The sequence below is a fragment of the Paralichthys olivaceus genome, chromosome 18 (assembly GCF_024713975.1).
Source record: "Paralichthys olivaceus isolate ysfri-2021 chromosome 18, ASM2471397v2, whole genome shotgun sequence".
In the NCBI taxonomy this organism is placed as follows: domain Eukaryota; kingdom Metazoa; phylum Chordata; class Actinopteri; order Pleuronectiformes; family Paralichthyidae; genus Paralichthys; species Paralichthys olivaceus.
Genome location: NC_091110.1, coordinates 1303577 through 1325714, shown reverse-complemented (window position 1 = coordinate 1325714; position 22138 = coordinate 1303577). Strand labels below are relative to the sequence as shown.

At 40.0% G+C, this 22138-nt stretch overlaps 1 protein-coding gene across 2 annotated transcripts; it reads left to right on the top strand.

Annotated features, from left to right (window-relative positions):
* Positions 1-1150: 1150 nt before the first annotated feature.
* fbxw2 (F-box and WD repeat domain containing 2) lies at positions 1151-20678 on the top strand. 2 transcript variants are annotated; one of them, XM_069513764.1, is made up of 9 exons: positions 1360-1689; positions 3117-3409; positions 6084-6306; positions 6609-6803; positions 7774-7907; positions 8008-8094; positions 9797-9966; positions 11827-11902; positions 12046-13371. In XM_069513764.1, the coding sequence occupies exons 2-9, from the start codon at positions 3143-3145 to the stop codon at positions 12115-12117; spliced, it is 1224 nt and encodes a 407-aa protein (XP_069369865.1). In that variant the 5' UTR covers positions 1360-1689; positions 3117-3142; the 3' UTR covers positions 12118-13371. The 2 variants fall into 2 exon arrangements, with proteins under 2 accessions (XP_019938063.1, XP_069369865.1); XM_020082504.2 differs by lacking the exons at positions 11827-11902; positions 12046-13371 and adding an exon at positions 19284-20678 and having other exon boundaries at positions 1151-1689.
* The last annotated feature ends 1460 nt before the right edge of the window (positions 20679-22138 follow it).

Below are 22138 nucleotides of genomic sequence, written 5' to 3'. Positions count from 1 at the left end.
ATCTTTTTCACATTTTCCATATTCATGCTGGCCTCCACATCTTTCACATCTTATCTTTTCTTAGCACTGCTGTGCATTGTGTCCTATTCTTTGGCAGAAATATATATATATAATATATATACATCCAACCAACTTCTCAGCTGCTAGCATTTCGGCTCTATGCCCACTAGTGTTTTGGTGGTATAATTATAATTATAATATAAACAATGCACACACACATTCACTCAACTATGAATGCTCACAACAGCGTAGGCCATGGGTCTAAGCTACGTGCGTACCTACAGCCATAGCTTCGATGCAGAACTATGAATCAGTCTTAAGTCACAGCTCTGCAATCTAATAATCTAATAAAGATAAAATTCACTGATTTTTCAACCAATTTTCAAGCTGTTTGCTTTGTTACAAATGTCAGATATCTGTATATATGTCATAGAATGCTTGGTTACATTAAATAAATAAATGTAGATGATAATTTAGTTGTATTTCTATACTATATAAGAATAACTTACCCAAAACAATTAGATTCTAAGTGCATTATTTTTTCTTATTGCATGTAAATGGCTTTTTGAATCTTTTTGGATACATTCATTGCAAAAACACAAAATTACAAGAAACTCATTTATATTTGTTCAGTGGAAGGTTTCATAATGTTGACTTTTTCACTGAAAGCAACAAATTAGGGAGATCTGCTTCTTCAGGAAAACCAAATATAATTGAGCAAATTATTTGCATTAGCACGGTTAATGGCTGCTGCTTCTCTACTGCTATAGTAAATAACCTGAGAAGAAAAGATATCCAACCTTTCTTACACAAGGACCTCAATATATATATATATGGGTATATATATGGGTATATAAAGTAACAGCTTTCAAAAAACAATTATTAAATGCTTTACAAGTTAAAATTGAAAACTGAAGGCAAACTATGGGAAACGTGTATATATATATATATATATATATACGTACTGTGTTATTTGCATGACTGGCCATGTATGACGCTCACTGTACTTCAAAATAACACACTACCAACTATCTATTCACGCCGCTTCAAATAGCGGAACTATTGAGAGAACCAGGCACGGGCAAAACATATGTCACACCGTTCCACATTTTGCGCGACACCGGAAACTACTTTACTCCACCATTTACTTATAATTTCCCGCAGTGTTGTCTCACAGGCAAATTAAAGCTCTAGTAATAGATGTTTGTGTGCGTGTGTGTTCATGTGTTTGTGTCTCTCTGTGTGTCTCTCTCTGTGTGTAGACTTACTTTTCTGAACGTGCTCAATTAATGCATGTTTTCGGTGCAAAGTTTTCAATACGCCTTCTCCTCTGAGACAGGGCGGAGGGTCCAATTCTACCATTTGCTAAGGATAGCACAAGATATTTTGGTCTTCAAGATGTCAGAGCCTGCTATTATTCAACCATATGGCCTAGCATTAGAACTATTGTCTTAAGAAATGTGCAGACTGTACAATTATAGACACTATGTAGTTTTAAAGATTGAAAGAATCAAGTACTTTTATCACGTGGATTAGCTACCGTTAGCTCCAAAGCTACGCAGCTAAGTTACTTGGACAGTCCTTTCAAGTTGGTTCCTGTCAGGTTAGCTTACAACAGCTAACTTCAGGAACAATGTGAACTAACCAAGCAAGAAAAGTGCTGATTAAGGAACTCCCTGCAACCCTCTGGTTGGTGGACATTTTCATTTTACAGTTTTAAATGGTATTTTATTTACTAGCCAATATTGTCGATAGATAGTTGAGGCGTTTCCAGTCGTTGCTAACTTGCTATTAGTAGTAATTGTAGTAGTGTTGCTTTGCTAATGCTAAGTAGCAAACATAAACTGAGTGCATAAACACGTAAAATCCATTGCCTCCAAATAAGTGACAATTAAAAATGTAACATGTGCCACATACATACAAATGTTACTCAACAGGGCAGTATTGCCATTTCGACCTAGCGATAGCTGTGTAGGCTGTAAGTCTGCAGTAAAGAGCCTTCAGCAGTTTTTGTTTACATTTGTAACACTCATCCGACAATGACAATGGTAATTGTGGCCATTACTATTCCAAATGTATGGCAGTGAAGTCAGGCCTGGTGATATTGCTGGGCCAGTATTTTCAAAACTGCATTTAATTGAGTCATAGTTTGAATATGTCTTTGCAACAATAGACTATTCATAATTTATATTTATGGCGTTTGTTGTCAGATAACAATGAGCCATATATACCTCCACAAGGTCCAACAATCCCCGTACGAAACCACATTTAAATTCACTACATCTATAATTTTATTTAGATCTGCACCAAATTGCACACTCAATTGCAATGTTAAAGAGTGAAAAAAAAGGAATTTGTTTTTGCAGAATCCTGCTTACTTACAAACAAACACAGACAAAAACATAACCTTGTTGGCAGAGGTAATGATATAAAACAGGACAGAGAAAAAAATAGGAATTTTTATTTTATTTTAAAATCTGTTACCAGCAAGTGATAAGAAATTTTATATTATTTGATAAAACAGATATATTACTTTATTAATACATTTATGTCACAACTTCCATTTATTAACTTTCCATAATCCACCGTTTATGTCCCATGCAATTTGTATTATTTCAGTGTGATTTTGTAAATAAGCAGCCGTTCAAATTAAGAAAGAAGGAAGTAAGACATTTCAATGATCACTGTATCTCTGGTCACTGATGGAATTGCTACTGTTATATTAGTAGTTGATACTTTGTATTACATTGTATCCATATTTGTGTTTTTAAGTCATGAAGCTTACAATTAAACAAGTATTGCACACTTCCTCTTTATCCATAGCAATGTTACTTAGCGTTCAAATTTCAACCTCCCTTTCTGTTTTGTGTCATATTCAGAATTGGCTAATCAATAAAAAAATTAATTAATAGAATAAAGTAAGTTAGTAAGTAATAATAATTAAATATTAATTTAAACAGAAAAAAGAACAATTGATTGTATTGGTCAGGAAAAAAGAGAACACCTCTTTGGGACACCTTTCTTATCCCAATCGTTGTATTTATCAGATCACAACATGGCTGCTTGAGACACTAAAAGATATAAACATGAAGTAAGACCCAGCATTCTTCCTGTAGGTGTTGCAGGTTGCTCTCATGTACCCATGGAGAAGGTAGCCTTTGAGGGGTGGTTGGAGTCCATCTCTGCTACTTTCCTTACTCTAAATGACCAGGAGCGCAACCAGTCTCTAGACCACCTCATATCTTTAAGTGGTGCTGTCCAGCTCCGTCATCTGTCCAATAGCCTGGAGACACTGCTCAAGCGTGACTTCCTGCGACTCCTCCCTCTGGAGCTTGCTTTCTACTTGCTACACTGGCTGGACCCTCAGACCCTCCTCACCTGTTGCCTGGTCTGCAAGCAGTGGAATAAGGTAAATATCATACAGCCCTTTATCTCAAAGTTTTATGGGGTACTGTCGAGTTTTCTTTTTGGTTTTATTAAAGCTTTTGCAAAGGGATCAATCATTCCACAGGTACCAAAGTAGAAAGACAAAGGAACAACAGTCATATACATTTTTATAAGCTGGGTGCATAGTAGTGATGCGTAGATTGCATTTATAACTGCAGACTCGCAGTTGATCTGTTGGTTTGGTATTTTTTTGTGCAGTTTGCAATTACTAGCCAATGAAGACATAGGGCCCTATTTTTTTGCACCATAGTGTACTCTGCAAAGTGAAGTTAAATGTCCAGTGCACAGGGAGCTTTGCACATTCTGCACTTCGACAGGATGCACCTGGCACATCTGAAAACGTGGAGAGATTGAGATAACCAGACATTGTTTTATTAAATTTATCCTTCCTAATTAAGTATATCCTATAAAATATTTTTTAGTAATGGGAGATAAATAGTTTACAGATTTACCCTTGTGACAGCCCCCATCCCTCCCTCCTTTTGCTCTCTGAGCTCTCTGAGCTCTCTGAGCATCCTGTAATTAAAATACCAAATGCAAAGTCAGGCTCCCTGCACCATGGCGCCTGTTTCAAGTTTTTTTTTTACTAGGGTACTTCACCTTTTCTTAAATTATGGGTAAGTGCAAGTAATTCTGGGACTTTGATATTCCTTCGAATCTGTCATACTAGACATAGGTCTTAAATTTCTTTCATTGTGGGCTTAAAGGAACTAGTTAAAAGTACTTGTTCTAGTCAAAAATAACTAGAATTATATCACTCCCCTTAATCAGGTCATCAGCCATTGTGTGAACAACTTATTTTTTTGTGGACTATGGCTGCTGAAAAAACTAACAAAATACAATACATCTTATAAAAAGCATGTTCTTTGCTGTTAAAAATGTTTTTGCCCCTCCCTGATTTCGTCTACATTGCTTATTTATCTTATTTAATCATCTCAGATCGTGGACATTGATGCAGAGGAATTTTGTCCCACCCATCTTTGCACATTTTATTTAAATAAGTCACAATGGAGGATTTTCAAGCATGAACTGCCCATTTAGGATCTTACAACAACATTGCATTAGGATTCAAATCATGAGTTTGACCAGGTCACCCCAAAACTTAAATTTTATTTCTCTCGAGCCATTCACAGGTGCACTTGCTTGTGTGCATTGGATCATTGCCCCCCTGCACAACACAATTGAGCTTGAGCTTTACGTCATAAAGCTGATGCGTGGATATTCTCCTTCAGTATTTTCTGGTTGAGAGAAGAAATCATAGTTCCGTCAAAGATGGCAAGTCATCCACGTACTGAAGCAGTAAATCAGCCCCAGGCCAGCACATCACCGTGTTTGATTGTTTGTATGATGTTCTTATTGTGGAATGCTGTGTTAGTTTTACGACAGATGAAACAGGACCCATGTTTTACTTTTGACTCATCAGTCCACATAATAGTAATTATCACGTTGTGTTTTTTTGGCAAATGTGAGACGAAACTTTTTGTATTTTTTGGTCAGCAGTGGCTTGTACCTTCACCCAGTGTCTTTCTTATTGTGGAATCATGAAGATTGACCTTGAATAAAGCAATTGAGGCCAGCATTTCTTTAGATATTTGTCTGGGTTTGTGCACTTGGAAGAAGTTTGGTAGAGTCACTATTTTTTCAAGAATTCTACATTTGTAGATAATGGCTCTCATCATGTTTTGTCTGAAAGCAATGGTTTTATAATATTTCAATTGCTGGAATTTTTTTAGTTTGTAGCATCATGTGTTGCTTTTAGCCTTCTTCATATTTCCAAATAGGTTCTCTTCAATGATGTTAAGAACAGATCGGGCAGTAATCATGCCTGGGTGTGGCTAGTGACTTTGTACCCAGTTGTCCATTACATTTTTTTAATTGGTTGATTTAGAAACCTGTTGCCCAGATACACAATTAAAAAGAGTAACATCTGGTCTTAATGAGTTGAATAATTCAGTCTAAGAATACAAACACTGTTATGGAAGTTTTCTTGAAGCTGGTTAAAGAAGAACTGAGGCATTTTAATGTAGCCTTGATGCATCAAGGAGACCAGAAGGTGAAACAATATCCAAAACTAACAGGGTAATATGAGCAATTGTCACCCCCAAGTCTTAAGATGTCTCCCACATCATCCCCCATCATATATCTTCCTCTACTTGTGTCACCCATTCTAACAGCACATCAATGAATGGCTAGAATTGCTGTCACTCTGTTACATGTAGGTGTTCCCATTCTGTTGGATAGTTAAGCCTAAATATGCATTCCTAAATCACATTGTGTCCTTATGTCTTGCCACTGGTGTAATACTGTTGGTGAGAGTTAAAGTTGGTGCCTCTCTGTCTGGGGCATTTGAGTTAGGTTAGGTATGAAAGTCCCTAAGCGTAGACACAACAATGCACTGTTTATCTATACGCTGACCTTATGCCCTGCTGCTTCGAAAGAGAAGGGAGTATCTGTGCAATTACACAGGCACTATTCTCTTAATGGTGTACAGATATAATGTAATATACACTAAATATACATAATATAGTATATAGTGGCATATACAGTAATTTGTGAGGATATACAAAAAATCCTCAACAAACACCACATGTAAAAAAACTTGACCAAAAAAAAAAACTGTGTCCATTTCACTGTAGGTGATAAACTCTTGTCCAGAAGTGTGGCAGAGTGTGTGTCGGGAGCTGGGCTGGAGGATTGATGAGTCCATTCAGGATGCATCACACTGGAAGGGAGTCTACCTGAAGGCCAAACTGCGTATGACACAGCTGAAAGATCAGGAAGCCTTTGAGACATCATCCCTAATTGGTCACAGTGCTCGAGTATATGCCCTCTACTATAAAGATGGCCTCCTCTGCACAGGTACACTTTCACTGTTTTTTATTTTTTTGGCAAGCTAATTGTATTATACAAACAGTAGTATTTTGAACAAATCATTATTGTAGACTTTAATGACTATTGGAATGTAAAATAAATAAAAATCCAGAATTTTACCATCCATCCATATTTGTTCATCAATCTCATCCCAACTCTAAATCTTAGATACAAATTGCGCCTTTCAGATAGAATTTGGACACCGGTTTGACTCATATTGACATCACATTGTCATTCTGGAACACGTATTACAGAGATGTGCAGAGCTGGGAAGTCTTCTTATTTTTCAGGATCTGATGACCTCTCTGCCAAACTGTGGGATGTGCGCACTGGGCAGTGCATTTATGGAATTCAGACACACACCTGCGCCACAGTGAAGTTTGATGAACAGAAGCTGGTGACTGGGTCCTTTGACAACACTATTGCATGCTGGGAGTGGAGCAGTGGGTCTAAAATCCAACAGTTCCGCGGCCACACAGGAGCAGGTTGGCTTATATTAATCATGCTAATATTCACAGCAGATCTGTTCTGATGGGGGATGGGGGGGGTGGCTGGTGGCTGCTATTTCTCAGCTGCCTTAAGATTCATATTTGTGTGAGGTGACTGCACAGTAGGGAAAAAACTGCCTTTTTACCTGTTTGCAAAGGGTATTGGATATAACCAGATCTGGAAGCCTTATACGCTCATTATGCAAGTGGCATAGGCCTCCACAACTTACAGGCGGGCCCCGCCTATGCCTCTTACTAAAACGAGTGTCAGTTCAACTTCATTGAGGAGATAATACAAAACTATCCTGATTAGTCAAAAAAATGAGGGAAAAAAAAAAAAAGAATTACAGGAACAGCAACCAAATGATCTTTTGGAGGTGGCTGTGGCTCAGGAGGTAGAGCTTGTCGTCCACTAACCAGAAGGTTGTAGCATCATTGCATTTGATGTTACTACCTTTTAATGATATTCCAGCATTTCCCACAAAGTTTATTCAATCTATGGAGGTAATAGGGGTGCATGTGCACACACAGAGGTCACTCTCACGTGCAACAGATTCATAGTGACATGTATAACTGCAACTGAAACTATGACTGTCTGCATGGACGGTAAAAACGTTATGGACCATACCCTGACAATGCAGTAGTAATAATAATTCATACTTCATTGATATTGCACTTTTCAGAAAACATGTTAACAGAGTGATTGACAATCATGAATACTGAACTGTAAAGAAATGCAGTGCAATTACAAAACAAGGTAATGCAACACAATGGATAAAATAAAACCATAAAAGAAATATCCGCTTAACCCCAATGCAATCATAAAAACTATAAAATAAAGCGATAAACCAACAAAAGTCGAGGTGGCTTGTCTGGACAAGCTGACATTGTCTAGATAATTAATGGGAAACACTGTATTTTCTTTTTCAACTGGTTTTCAAATAAAATAAATATTGGTTGTGTTTAGTCTTCAGTGTGGACTACAATGATGAGCTGGATGTACTGGTCAGTGGCTCTGCAGACTTCACCGTGAAGATTTGGGCTTTGTCTGCTGGTGCCTGTCTCAACACTCTGACTGGACACACTGAGTGGGTGACTAAGGTCAGCTCACGTTCTAGTCAAGGTGTTAATATTTGGTGGGAGTTAAACCTTGAAATACCTGATATTGAAATGTAATCCTGTGTTGTCATCTCCTCCGAAGGTCTTACTCCAGAAAAGTGAAGTAGAATCTATGATGCACAGTCCTGGTGACCATATCCTCCTAAGTGCTGATAAATATGAAATTAAGGTAATGCTGATATTTCCCTTTACTTTTTGAAGTATAGAGAAACAAAATAAATGTTTATATTATTTTGCTGTTATTCCCATGTTTTAGCTGCTATATCTTAATCAATCATTTCATGTGCAGTTTGGATAATGCACCCAGTGATGTTCAGCTCGAACTCGTTGACCTGCAGTCTGATACACTACTCGCAGAGCACTTTAAGTCAGTATCGCTGCTGGAGTTTTATTCTTTTCTCAAAGAGGAGAACTTTCCATACATGACATGGAGGCATGCTAAGATGTTGGTTCTTTTTGGATCTACCTACATATGTGATCAAACATTTTATGTGATGAAGTTTAGCAAATCCAGACATTCAGCCTGACTTCAGGGCACTTGTTCAAGCCTAATACAGACTAGATTTCTCTCACAACAAGAACAAAGAACAGAAAAACAGCAAATGTGGGGATTAGACTACATGCAAATTGTAATAGCACTTTGTATAAAGTTAATTTAATGCTGATCTTTGAAATACTCCTAAATGTTGGTGTAATTACTATGCCTGCTGCAGTTTTTCATTTGCCTTATCAGAACATTTACTCCCACCAGTAGAAGCTTATCAAAATTGACTGAAGACAAAATTAATATGAGCAGAATTGAGTTCAGCCTATTGGTCCGGCTCTCCACACCTGTCCCTGTTTCTCATGTGGCCCCTTGGGAAAATTAATTGCCCACCCAGTTCCAGACCTATAGCAACATAACTAAGAGCAGGTCCAAGACAAACCTGGCTCTAACTATAAGCTTTATCAAAAAGGAAGGTTTTAAGCCTACTCTTAAAACGTAGAGAGGGTGTACACCTATTGAACTGAAACTGGGAGATGATTCCACAGCAGAGGAGCTCTGGCTCCTACTATAATTTTAGAGAATTTAGGGACAACAAGTAAGCCTGAATTCTGAGAGCGCAGTGCTCTAGTGGAGTGATATGCTATTATGAGCTCTTTTCAGTATGATAGTGCCATATTATTAAAGTCCTTGTAGGTGAGGAGGAGAATTTTAAATTCTTATCTAAATTTAACAGGAAGCCAGTTTGGTGAAGCAAATACAGGAGAAATGTGATCTCTTTTCCTGGTTCTTGTCAGGACACGCTGCAAAATCTTTAATGACTTACTGCTGGAGCTTGATAATAAGGAATTACAATAATCAAGTCTGGAGGTAACAAATGGGTGGACTAGCTTTTCTGCATCTTTTTGAGACAGAACATGTCTGATTTTTGAGATGTTTAGTAACTGAAAGAAGGCAATCCTAGAAATTTGTGGGATTTAAAGGACAAATAGGGATCACAGATGACTCCCAAATTCCTGACTGTTTCACTGGAAGCGAGGGCCATGTCATCTTAAGTTGCAAATCATTAATTTATGTATCTCTAAGGTGTTTAGGGCTGAGTATTTGAACCTCTGTTTTATCTGAGTTTAAAAGGAGAAAATTGTCATCCAGGTTTTTATATCCTTGAAAAGTTATTTGATTACACTGTTCTGGTTTTATTGATGGGTATAACTGGGTGTCATTTGCATAGCAGTGAGTCCTGATAATGTTTCCTAGTGGAAGCATATATAATGAGAATAAAATTGGGCCCAGCATAGAACCCTAGAGAACACATAACTTTGGTGCGCACAGATGACTCATATCTGAAAATCTATAAGACGGAGAGAAAACTGTGGTTCCTCTGCAGGTCTGGCCTTTAGGAAGAGAAATCAACTGCAAGTGTCTGAAGACACTGTCAGTGTCAGAGGACCGCAGCATCAGCCTTCAGCCTCGTCTGCAGTTTGATGGACGCTACATTGTCTGCAGCTCTGACCTCGGAGTTTATCAGTGGGACTTTGCTAGTTTTGAGATTCTCAGGTAAGAACAAAACTACAGACACGAGACCAAAATATGCACACAGTTCACCATGTCTGTTGAACATTTTGGTCAAGATTTGTGCAGATTTATAGATGTACAGAATTGTGTTATCTACATATGTTAACCAGCCAAAACAGTTGGTGTTTTTGCCCACATGTCAATATGGTAACCCTTAAAAACTTAAATCAATCAAATGTGAGGGATCCCTCTCCCAGGATGGACAGAAGTGCAATAGATGCTGCGTGTAACTGAACACATCAACATATTAACAGTATTTACAACATTGATTAGAAGAAACAGTTTGTATCATAATGGAGAAGAATTTCAATGTTTAAAGTATTTATACATAAGAAAATGTCTGACAGAGATGAACGGAGCAGCAACTACAAATGAATTGAACTAGTGTCAGTAATGAGCATACGAGTATGCGTTGGTGAGTAAGCGTATTGTATATCAAGCAGTGCTGTTGTAATAATAGTCCACGATCAGGATCCACCACTTCAATCAGTTGCCACCACGATCCACAATCCACCACCACTATCATGATCCACCATTGTGATCCACAATCAGCTGCCACCACGATCACAAGCCATGATCCGCCATCAAGATCTCTGATTCGTGATCCTCCATCATGATCCACAATGTTGCCGCAACAGTGATCCTAGATCTGCAAACAATAAAGCGCAAGGAGTCCAGGGAAGAAATCAAGTCAGTTATATGTATTGATGAGACATTTGTTTGATAATGAGGGTGAGAGGAAAGAGAAGCTCCATGATTCATGTGTCCCCCGACAATCTTGGCCTATAGCACTATAGCAGCATAACTAAGAGCTGGTCCAAGACGGACCTGAACGAACTCTAACTATAAGCTTTGTCAAAAAGGAAGGTTTTAAGCCTACTCTTAAATGTAGAGAGGGTGTCTGCCTCCCAAACTAAAACTGGAAGATAATTCCACAGGGTAGGAGCTTGATAGCTGAAGGCTCTACCTCCTACTCTACTTTTAGAGACTTTAGGCATGACAAGTAATCCTGAATTCTGGGAGCACAGTGCTCTAGTGGGGTGATGAGGTACTATGAGAATTATATTCTTAATTTAAAAGAAAGCCAGTGTAGTGAAGTGAGAAATGTGATCTCTTTTCCTGGTTATTGTCAGGACACATGCTGCAGCATTTTGGACAAGCTGAAGGGTCTTTAGAAGATTAACTGCTGGATCCTGATAATAAGTATTTACTATAATCAAGTCTGGGTGTAACAAAGGCATGGAGTAATTTTCTGCATCGGTTTGAGATGTCTGATTTTTTTAATGTTGAAAGAAGGATGGAGTCCTAGAAATTAGTTTTAAATGAGGATCAAAGGACAAATCGGGATCTAAGATAACTCCCAAAGGTTTCACTGGAAGCAAGGGCAATGCCATCATCTGAGTATACTGTTAGATATAGTTCTGATATTGTCCATATAGATCCAAGATGGTGCCACAGACTGCCGCCCTGATGTGTTTGTGTACACTTTTATACTTTGTTGTGTCTCATTTCGTGTGTTAACTCTTTCTGCTGTGATACCTGGAGCTCTTTCACCAGAGAAGAACTCATGAACATCAGCAACAACTCCAGCTGACTTATTTTCACCATTTTTGTGTTATTGGACATTCTGGTCAAAGGTTTGCTCACCTTTTCCAACACAGTCAAAGGCAGGAGGAGGGGGAGACATGCTGGAATGCTCGTGCCTCTCCGCAGATGCATCTTGCACTTCTTCCAGGAATATTTCTCTCCAGTGTACGCTCACTGATCAACAAACTGGATGAACTTCAGGTCCCGGTTGCTGGAAACAGAGACTTTTTTCATCTTCCTTCTTTTGTTTCACAGACCGTGGCTGTGTGGATCAACACGGACTCTGCACTGTGGTGCGGACTGCGTCAGAGAACTCTCCGGCAAGACAAAGGTGGCGGAAGCTGTTTTTACATTAACAGCATTGACATGACAGTGATTCAGCAGCACTGCTCTCCTTTTCATCAAACCTTTTTCATGAACTGTAAAGCCTTTCGTGCCCTCGTGAGTTCATTCTGGTTGGTGTTTACATTCCAGGCCAACCTGAAGGATACACAGCGCATGCTTGCCGACCAGATACGTACCCGAACTCAGGCACGAACTCCCTAAATACAAAATGTCTGACCAGGGAGGAGAACACCTTGCATCACTGTTACACAACAGTCAGCGGAGCCTATCACTGTCCCCCAAGCTGCACTGGGACACTCTGACCACATCATGGTCCACCTGATTCCTGCATACGGGCAGAAATTAAAGTTCTCAAAACCTGTTATGAGGACATCTAAGAAGTGGACTTGGGAGGCTGTGGAAGACCTTAGCGTGTTTGGACTGCACTGACTGGGATGTCTTCAGGTCTGCTACCAACAGTCTGAATGAATACACAGAGGCTGTGACTTAATACATCAGTTTCCGTGAGGACTGTTGTATCGCATCACATACCAGGGTGAATTTCAAAAGTGACAAAGCATGGTTCATAGCCAAACTCAGACAGTTAAGGTTGGAGAAGGAAAAGGCATCTGGGAGTGGAGCATGGACAGGTTAAAAGTGTTCAAGTACAAGTTTAGAAGGACGTTGAGAGATGCCTACGACAGATGTGAGAGGACTTTTGCAAGATTTGTAGCACCAAAAAATCCAAGAGCAGAGGAGAAATCTGAGAGCAGATGATCCACGAGCACCCAGAAAGCAGCCAGAGTGCAAATAAGGGCTGAAGCTGGGAGCGCATGAGTAACAATATATCTGAGTGCAAGCACACAGTTTGAGCAGAAGCAGAGCAAATTAAGTGCAAACGGACTATTTTAAGTAATACACAATCTGAACATAAATTCAACGAGTCATGCACTCAAACTGAACAACCACGCTCTTGAATAAAAATATGAAATTGTGTGTGAGGCTAGAAGTCTGTCTCCAAAAAACTTAACTTATAGACTTAATCTGTGAAAAAACTTGCTAAGTCATTGCATGACTTGCTGGCCAGGAGTTCATGAGGAATTGATGCTCTGGGGTTTGTCAGACTGTTCACAACATTGAACAAGTTGCAGGCAATATTGCTGTTTTTATTGATAATCTCTGAGAAGAAGGATTGCCTTGCCCGTTTCTTTTCTTGTTAATTATATAGATGTCATAGTGAACCTGGAGTTTAGTTTTTTGCCACCTGAATTCTGCCTGTCTACACTCTCTTTATTGTGTTTTTACCAGCGTGGTGTTCCTCCATGGTGAGGTTTTCCTTACAGGGAGACCTTTGGTCTGAATGGGGGCAATGGTATTAACCAGAGGGCACTGAAATGAGCTGAGGGCAGAGTTGGCAATGGTGTAAAACCCTGAATAATGCACAAGTGCTAACATTAATATAACACTTTCTGATCACCTCTGCTTCGCCTTTGCTTGTGTCAGCAGGGCTGGTTGCTTCAAACAAAACAGTAATATTTAGAGATGGCAACATCAGTCACCACAACCTCAGAAATATTAAGACCTTTGGAAATAATTACATTTTCTTCATCTCATGAGCAACGGAACACAGGTTTAGGGAACCAACCAGATTGGTGCTAGGACCCGGTGGCGTTCATGGTGTTCCATGAGCCACACATTCACGCTCTGCATTTCAATATTTTTGGCAGATGGCGGATTCAGCCCTGCTGCCCTAGATGATAAATTAAACACATTCAGATCATTGACTGGGTTTTCTCTCAATGAATCCTTGTCAGAAGAAGAGAAAACAGGGATTATCTTTCTTAGCATTCATTTCGAGTTCTTACTATGGGATACGACCCTCGCATGTATCCACAAAAGCACTTTTACCAGTTCGCTAGCCCTGAGTGGCTGGCAGTGGTGACATCCGCGTAAAGGTGCCGCACCTTAAATATGGCTGACCCGGCAGCACATGTCATTCGAACACCGCCAGACACTAGTGGTAAGAAAGGCCATTCAAATTATTGAATTATGCCTTCACCATAGTTAATATTTATTAAAACTAGCTAGCACGTTAATTTCCTAGCAAGTGAACAGCACAACACAGCCTGCGACCGGAGCTAGCTAACAGAGTTACCACTCCAGATAATTTGCTTCCCTGGACAAAGCTGCCAAGCTTCCCTCCACTTCAGAGCAAGGTGATGCCCCTTGCCTGTGCACCTGTGGAAATTTTACTATGCACACACCAGGTCTGCTATGCGTGTCTCAGGCTGGATCACACCCGTGCCGCTATCAGCAACACAAGCTTGTGCCCCCACTGCGCCTGCTTCACAGTACAGAGTCTCTGCCGACGACTAGGATGCCAATCTAGCCTTGCAGTGCCACTACTGAGCAACCCCACCTTGGTATGGACGAGCAAAGATTTGACACTTGGATATGCTAAACCCGCTAAGGAGTCGGACAGCGAGGTGAGGGGATGGACAAACTCCATGGCCCACATGCCGCTCATGGAGCCCCTGGTAGCAGCCAACCTTCAGCCATGGCTGTCAGCTGCCTCATCCAGGGCCCCCATCCTCCCCACGAAAGCTGATCTCTTCCAATCCGCCATGACTGAGCGGGCTTATAAAGCAGCAGCTTTGACAGTGAGGGCTCTTAACATCACCTCCAGGTTGTCTGCATACCAAGCTGAGCTTTTTGCTGATGTAGCCAACGTGCCCGAATGTTCCGTGTGGGACTAGATCACCACAATCGCAGACATCAGCCTACGTGTACAGTGGCAGTGCGCTCAACAGGCGGAGGGGAAGCGCATGTTGATGTTGGTGTTATAAGAGAGGACGAGATGGCTGAATCTGAAATATCCCAGGGCTCAGTTACCAGGTGCGAACACCACTGGCCCTCACACCACCAAGCCCACTTGGCCTAAGAAGCCCTTCAATACCCAGTCAACCCAGGCTACTCAACTGGGCCCGGCTCCCGACCAGCAGGCTAGGCGGAAGCAGAAGGCATCTTAGCAGTCCACCCCACCGCGGGCAGATGTGCCAGCCATTCCCTGTTCCATGGCAATCAATTTATCCCATGTGTGTTCAGGGAGAAATTCCCCAGTGCCACCCCTCCCTCTTGGTGAAGCATGGGCCCGTAGCTCAGTTCGTGCAATTCAGCCATGAGGAGAAGAGACACAGTTCACTTATGATGTTCAACGCCACATCAATCTCTCACAAACACTCAAACACAAAAAAACACAGGCGTCCCACCTGTGGTGAATCATCCTGTTCCACTTGTCCCGAGTCAATCTGTCCACCACTAGGGGACAGCGTTAGAGCTGGCCTCCAGAGATTGTCTGTGTCAGACAGAGCTTCACTCCCCCCTAACTTTATGGTTAGAGAGTTGGAAAGCATGCACAGCATCAGAATGGATATTGAGAACACTGGCCAAGGGCTACAGGCTTCAATTTGCCACAATAACCCCCTGTTTCAACAGTCTCATCACTTCCTGTGCGCGGGGAGAGTCGCCCCAGGTGTTACAGGAAAAAATATCTGCTGTATTTGACCAACACAGTTCGCTTGTCAGCCGAGAGTGGATTCTTTCAGGTCCACTCTCTCTCATCTTGCCATAACACGTCAGATCACATAAGGACTGTGCCTCATGAAGGGGACACTGTGATCAGCATAAGCTTATGAGGGCCAGGTTTGAAGAGACAGGAGCAGGCTGAAGCACCCAACACCGAGACCACAGGCAGAGATGTCCTCCACCGATCATTTGAGAGAGCTGATAAGATGCAAAAAGTGGCTTTTCAGAATCTGAGACTGCTCTTTACGAATATCGTTCATGGCCAATTGGACAATGACCATTCGAATGTCTGGTTCTTTGGCCAGGATTTCAATGGTTTTGACCTCAATATCACAGACAGTGGCCCCAGCAAATTTTAACAGATTTTTTTTTTTACATTCCTGATAATAGAGTCACCTATGACCAGAATTTGTTACCTGGCGTGCGTGTTGTCTTGTGGACAAGGAGCTGGTCCCCCTTGAGACAGAGTGCCGGTATGAACCACGGGGACCCAAAGCTGCCAGCCTTAGTACTCCACTCTTCGGACCGGGACCAGCAATGGAACCTCCCAGTTTTGTGGACTGTGGCGCTGGACTGGCCGTGGGTTCCTGACGAATAGTTTCAGCTGGATAAACCCTGATGGCGATGGCATATGGGACAAGTTTCCAACTCGATTCTTGTTCCCCCGGATGACAATCCAGGGTTCTGTGGAACAGATCTGTGCCTTGGATTTGGCTCCAAGCCTGGGCCAGGGATCCAGATTACAGCTCTGTGGATACCGAGGGACCAGCAATGGAACCTCCCAGTTTTGTGAACTGTGGCGCTGGACTGGCCGTGGGTTCCTGACCGACAATTTCAGCTGGATAAACCCTGATGGCGATGGCATATGGGACGAGTTTCCAACTCGATTCTTGTTCCCCCGGATGACAGTCCAGGATTCTGTGGAACAGATTTGTGCCTTGGATTTGGCTCCAAGCCTGGGCCAGGGATCCAGACTCCAGCTCTGTGGATACCGAGGGACAAGCAATGGAACCTTCCAGTTTTGTAGACTGTGGCGCTGGACTGGTCGTGTGTTCCTGACCGACAGTTTCAGCTGGATAAACCCAGATGACGATGGCATATGGAACAAATTTCCAACTCGATTCTTGTTCCCCCGGATGACAGTCCAGGGTTCTGTGGAACAAATCTTTGCCTTGGATTTTGCTCCAAGTCTGGTCCAGGGATCCAGGCTCCAGCTCTGAGGATACCGAGGAGCCAACCAGGGAAGCGTGGTATTGAATAGAATTTTTCTGATATCTAGTGTTGAAATTGCATGTTTCAGCTGAACACCCCTTACCTCACCCTCTCCTTCCAAACATAAAAAGGAACCGTGGTAGCCTTTAATTTTCATAAAAACTCAAAAGGTGTAAGTTTGTCCAGTCTGGACTAATGTAAAAAACATAGTGGCCTCCGTAGAGAGGGTCCCCTCCATGTAAATATAAAGTATTTAAATATAAAGGGCCTTTTCTGGGGTAAAGAAAACTACAATTCATGCAACTTAGATGAAATAAACTAGTGAAAATGAGAATTATTCTCCATTAAATTTCTGCCAATAGTTCCCTTTCACCTAAATCTTACACACTGGACCTTTAAGGGAAAGGTTTGTCAATGTTTGATTGAGTTGAAGAGAGTAGCAGTGACAATTTAAATTATTGTCATATGAGTAGTCATACTGTATATCAAGTAGTCTTGTTGTTATCAGAGTCAATGATCAGCTGCCATCAGTCCACCATCATGATCTATCAACGCTATCCACAATCAGGATCCACCATTACGTTCTACAATCCACCATTACGATCCACAATCAACTGCCACTATGATCTCAATCCACCATCATGATCTATGGTCCAAGATCACAATCTACGATCCACCATCACGATGCTTGAAGTGGCCGCAGCAGCAATCCTGGATCTGCAAACGATACAGCACAAGAACTCCAGGGAAGAAGTCAAGTCAGTTCCATGTATTGATGAGACATTGATGTGATAAAGAGGGAAAAGAGGAAAGAGTAGTGATTCCACAGGAGAGGAGCCTGATAGCTGAAAGCTCTCGTTCCTACCTACTTTTAGAGACTTTAGGGATGACAAGCATGCCTGATTTCTGGGAGTGCAGTGCTCTAGTGGGGTGATATGATACTATGAGCTCTTTAAGGTATGATGATGCCATATTATTAAGGGCCTTGTAGGTTAGGAGGAGAATTTTAAATTTAATTTTAAATATTTTAGGAAGCCAGTGTAGTGATGCTATAGGAATATGAACATGTAAATATAAAGTCAAATGGATCAAATAAGATAATGTTGTGATCACGAGGTTAGTATTATGTTACCTGTTAATGATAATTCCCATTATGTATTAGCTTAGAACTAATGTACAAAACATGTTTAGAATCTTGTAATTTTTCTAAAATTAATGTATTTTTACCATGTCTTTGGTGTAAATAAATGTAATGAACTAATGTAATGTAAAAAAAAAAGTTATAATTCAGCCTTCTCAACTCTAGTCTAGACTTCTTGTGTCCTGCACATAAGATTGCTTCCCTTAGACATATTCAAACCAACTGAAAAGTTAGTAGAAAAGTGTGAAATTTACTATGATTGTACATGTATATATTACATTTGTTAGTTGGTTGGTTATTTATCAGCAGGATTACATAAACTGTAAACAGATTTCCAGTTTACTTACTGGATAAAGGAACTCAATCAATTTTGGCATGGATCCAGACAAAGGGGCAGATACCAGAATGTTTTATCCCTTTCTCAAAACATTGCATAAACACCACAAGGGAATCAAAAAATCATCAGCACTGCATGATGCATTTGTGTATGGAAAAACATATTTGGGGCACTGATATTCAAGAGTGTGTGTGTGGGGGGAGGGGGGTTCTTAGTCTAATTTGGTTTATCTCTTTATCAACCTATCTTTCTTTCTGAAGTTTTGATGTCATGATCTTCATTGTTTTGTTGGCTAAGCTGTAAGGCTTGATTGAATTTAAGGTGACTGGCCTAAGCTGAGGTATACGCTGTACTGAGTGACATTCTGGTGTTGTGATTTAAATCGTCTCTTTCCAACATCATTATGGAATTCTGGCTATGTGTTGTATTTTCATTTTAAGTTTTAGCTCCAGTATTGACATTAAGTCTGTGAGGATTTCATATTTCAGATGGTTAAGTTATTTTGGAAAGGTTGAGTTATTAAATGTTTTTATTTCATATTTCTATCTGCTTCGAAGGCTAAGAAATGTTGGCATTTCTGTCAGCCCTTCAGAAATCCTTGGGGTGTGTATTTATTTGGCGCCAAAATTCTTAATGGGTTAAAAAAATGCTTGTTTTTTTATCAAGGTAGTCAAAGTCATTTTTGTCCAAGTGTCAAGTCAATATGAGGGAACTGTGTTTGGAGTGACTGCCACATTTTGTTGTCTAAGTTTAGTGGTGGTGTTTGATTGTTGAGAACTTGCTAATTTAAAACTAAATCAAGTTTATACCAACAAAAAGAGGTCAGATGACCTGATTAAACATGTTAAGAGTGGATACCCAGATACATTTTTCCATCTAAGAAGAAATGAACTTCCAGAACCTAAAACCTGAAATCAATATAGGAGGATATTAATGAAAAAATATTTCTGATGAATAACTCTCCACTGTTAAAATGTACAATTGTAAATGCAAACAACAAACCTTAATCCAGTTTTCCTAATTTCTGGAATAATGGATTTAGACAAGAACATTTCTAATATTATATAACATACTGCTCCTATCTCCTAATCCAGCATGTTTTGCCATTTCCAGGGTGATCAAAGCACAGGACCCAGCCAACCTGTCCTTGCTCAGCTTTGGCGAGGTGTTTGCGCTCCTTTTTGACAACCACTACCTTTATGTGTTGGACCTGAGGACAGAGTTGATCTCAGGTCGCTGGCCTCTACCAGCCTACAGAAAATCCAAACGAGGATCCAGCTTCCTGGCTGGTGTGACTTCCTGGCTAAACGGCCTGGATGGGGACAATGACTCTGGACTGGTTTTTGCTACCAGCATGCCTGACCATAGCATTCACTTAGTACTGTGGAAGGAGAATGGATAGAAGTGAACAGGGACTCCAAACCACAGAGTGCAAGGATATTAGCCGCCATCATAAATACTCTGGAATTTATTAACCATAACAGCCAAGATAGATCATGCATGCACCAAAGCTTTTTGTTTTGTAATTGTTTCTTCCTTAGCAGAGTCATCCTCTGAATACAAATATAAGCATTCACAGGCAAACAAAATCCATCTGCATCAACGTAAACATCATCAAGATGATAGATATGATAGGCAATAGACCAGAGCATATCAGTTCTCCTGTAATGTTGGAATGAATGCTTGCATTTCAAATAAAAAGTGACAGGTGTGTTGTGCTGATTTGCAGAAATGTTGGTTTCCTTGAAGAAAAGCAGTGTTGCCTTAAAAAGAGTTGCTGTAAATAATGGAAAACAGCCTATTTGATGTGAAGATTGTGATGATGATGATGATGATATAAGAATGTGATATCAAGAGAGAGAGAGATATTCTCAGAGGAAGCTGTGTACCTAATCATTTTTTGAAAATCAGCTTTCATGTAATTCCATTAAGGGATGACTAATTCAAGTGTCCGCTTGAGAAATGTGATTTGCCTTTTCAGTTTATTTGATGTTACAACTACAATTCTTTGAAATAACTGGCACATTACAGTTAAGTTATGACTGCATGGTAAATTTTACTTTTTCTTGTGTTGTATTTTCCTTATTTACTGTGCTCTAAGATGTCTGTAATTTTATAGCTATCTACCTGACTTGCTCAGTTGGGATCTTTTATGAATCAGTAACTTTATTTTTCTAAAGTCTTTAATGCAGCAGATGATATGATTCAACACATAGTTTGTTCTGTGGAAAACTACTATTTTAGAAAATTTGACTTTGTGAGTATTTGAGTTATCCTGCCATAACGAAAGAAAAATTGTGAAAACTTGTCTGGCTCTATGGGTCTGGCTCTATGGGTCTGGCTCTATGGGTCTGGCTCCACGTCTCAGTTTGGTCCTCTGCAACACCAAAACTATGACTCAGAAACTTTATTAACATCTGTTTTGGCAGGCCACAGATCTATATGAATTTATATTCACCAAACCCTTAGATTTTTCACATCCCATTAAATCTCCACCAAAATAGTCAATTATGTACTCTTCTCTGCCATTGCACCACAGTCTTTCCTCCGAGTAGCACTCATTTATAATAGAAAATTAAAGAGATGACTTGTATATAATGAAGTGATGATGTTGAAGATACATTTAATGGTAATTGCCATTGTTTTCAAGCACTGCCCAATTTTAGCATATCATATCAAGTTTTCTACTACAAAGCTCTTCAACACAGTCATTCAAATTAATAAAAGTAGCAATTCCTCCTTGTGTTTGTGTATTTGGTCATGCCAGCATTTTAACAACATTGTGTTACTGATGTTGTTCTGACCGCACTGGCAACAGATTTGAGATGGCAATGAGGTTCCAAATATCTGCAAAACTATTGACATTCTCACCACCTTTAGTTGTACTTTGAGTACTATTGTAGTACTAATAAGCAAAGTATAGCCTCAGTGCTGAAAGCATGAGTTTTGTAACGAATACAGAAGTCAAAATGTTACCTACTAGTAGCATTAAAATGTTGTTTTTTTCAAAATAACGAAGGATAATGTTCAGTTTAAAAAAAGTCAAATCTTAAATCTTCAAATAAGTTACGGCAGTGAGTATGCTCAACAAACCTGTGATAGTTTGTGTATCAACATTTCATTCTCATTATCTTAAAGACAAGTTCATATCTTAAGCTTATGCTTAACTCACAAACTTTAAAAAATAATCTTTAAGCATTCTTGCCATATGATTGAGGTAGATTGTTGATATAAATGGAAGTAGCACACTTGATACAAAAATACTGAAGAACAGAATTGTTATTTCTGACACAGTATGTTACTCAGTAAGAAGAGTTCACTTGTAACTAGCTGAAATAGAGGTTATGGTAATACTAGCTCCATGTTTGGAATATTTGCTTAGATTTTCTTGAAATATGTAGCATATATGAACCAACATGATAAGGGCCTGAATGGCAGTGTTTATTTTTCATGGCCTTTCATTGAAATAGAGCCCTGTCTCAATATATATGTTCAGGACTTTCATTATTTCAGTTCTGTGTATCTTGCATATAACATACCTAAATGTATGTATTTGATCAAATGACTACAAAGCATGTGTGGGACCAAGTGCATTGTAGCAAGGGAAAACTTTGCACACTAGAAAAAAAGAGTGACATGAATTGGACCTAACAGAGGACCTACAGTACAGCTCTCATTTAGTAGGTTAATTCAGGTATGCTCAGTGTAAAGAGCCTCCAGATTGTAGCCCCTCATGTTTGTATGGAGGCTTACTCTCTATCTCACATCTAACTGTACAGGACATCATGGTAGGTTGTTTCCTGCAGAGAACTTTACCAAGAAAATGAACAGTGCCTGCAGTTTGCCCAGGGCTGGCCAAACTTTGACAAGCTACAGCACAATTTTAATCCAGATGCACAACAGAAGCAACAAACAACGTTTAGGCCATTTTATTCATAATTTTGTCTGAAGCTGAAAGATCCTGCAAA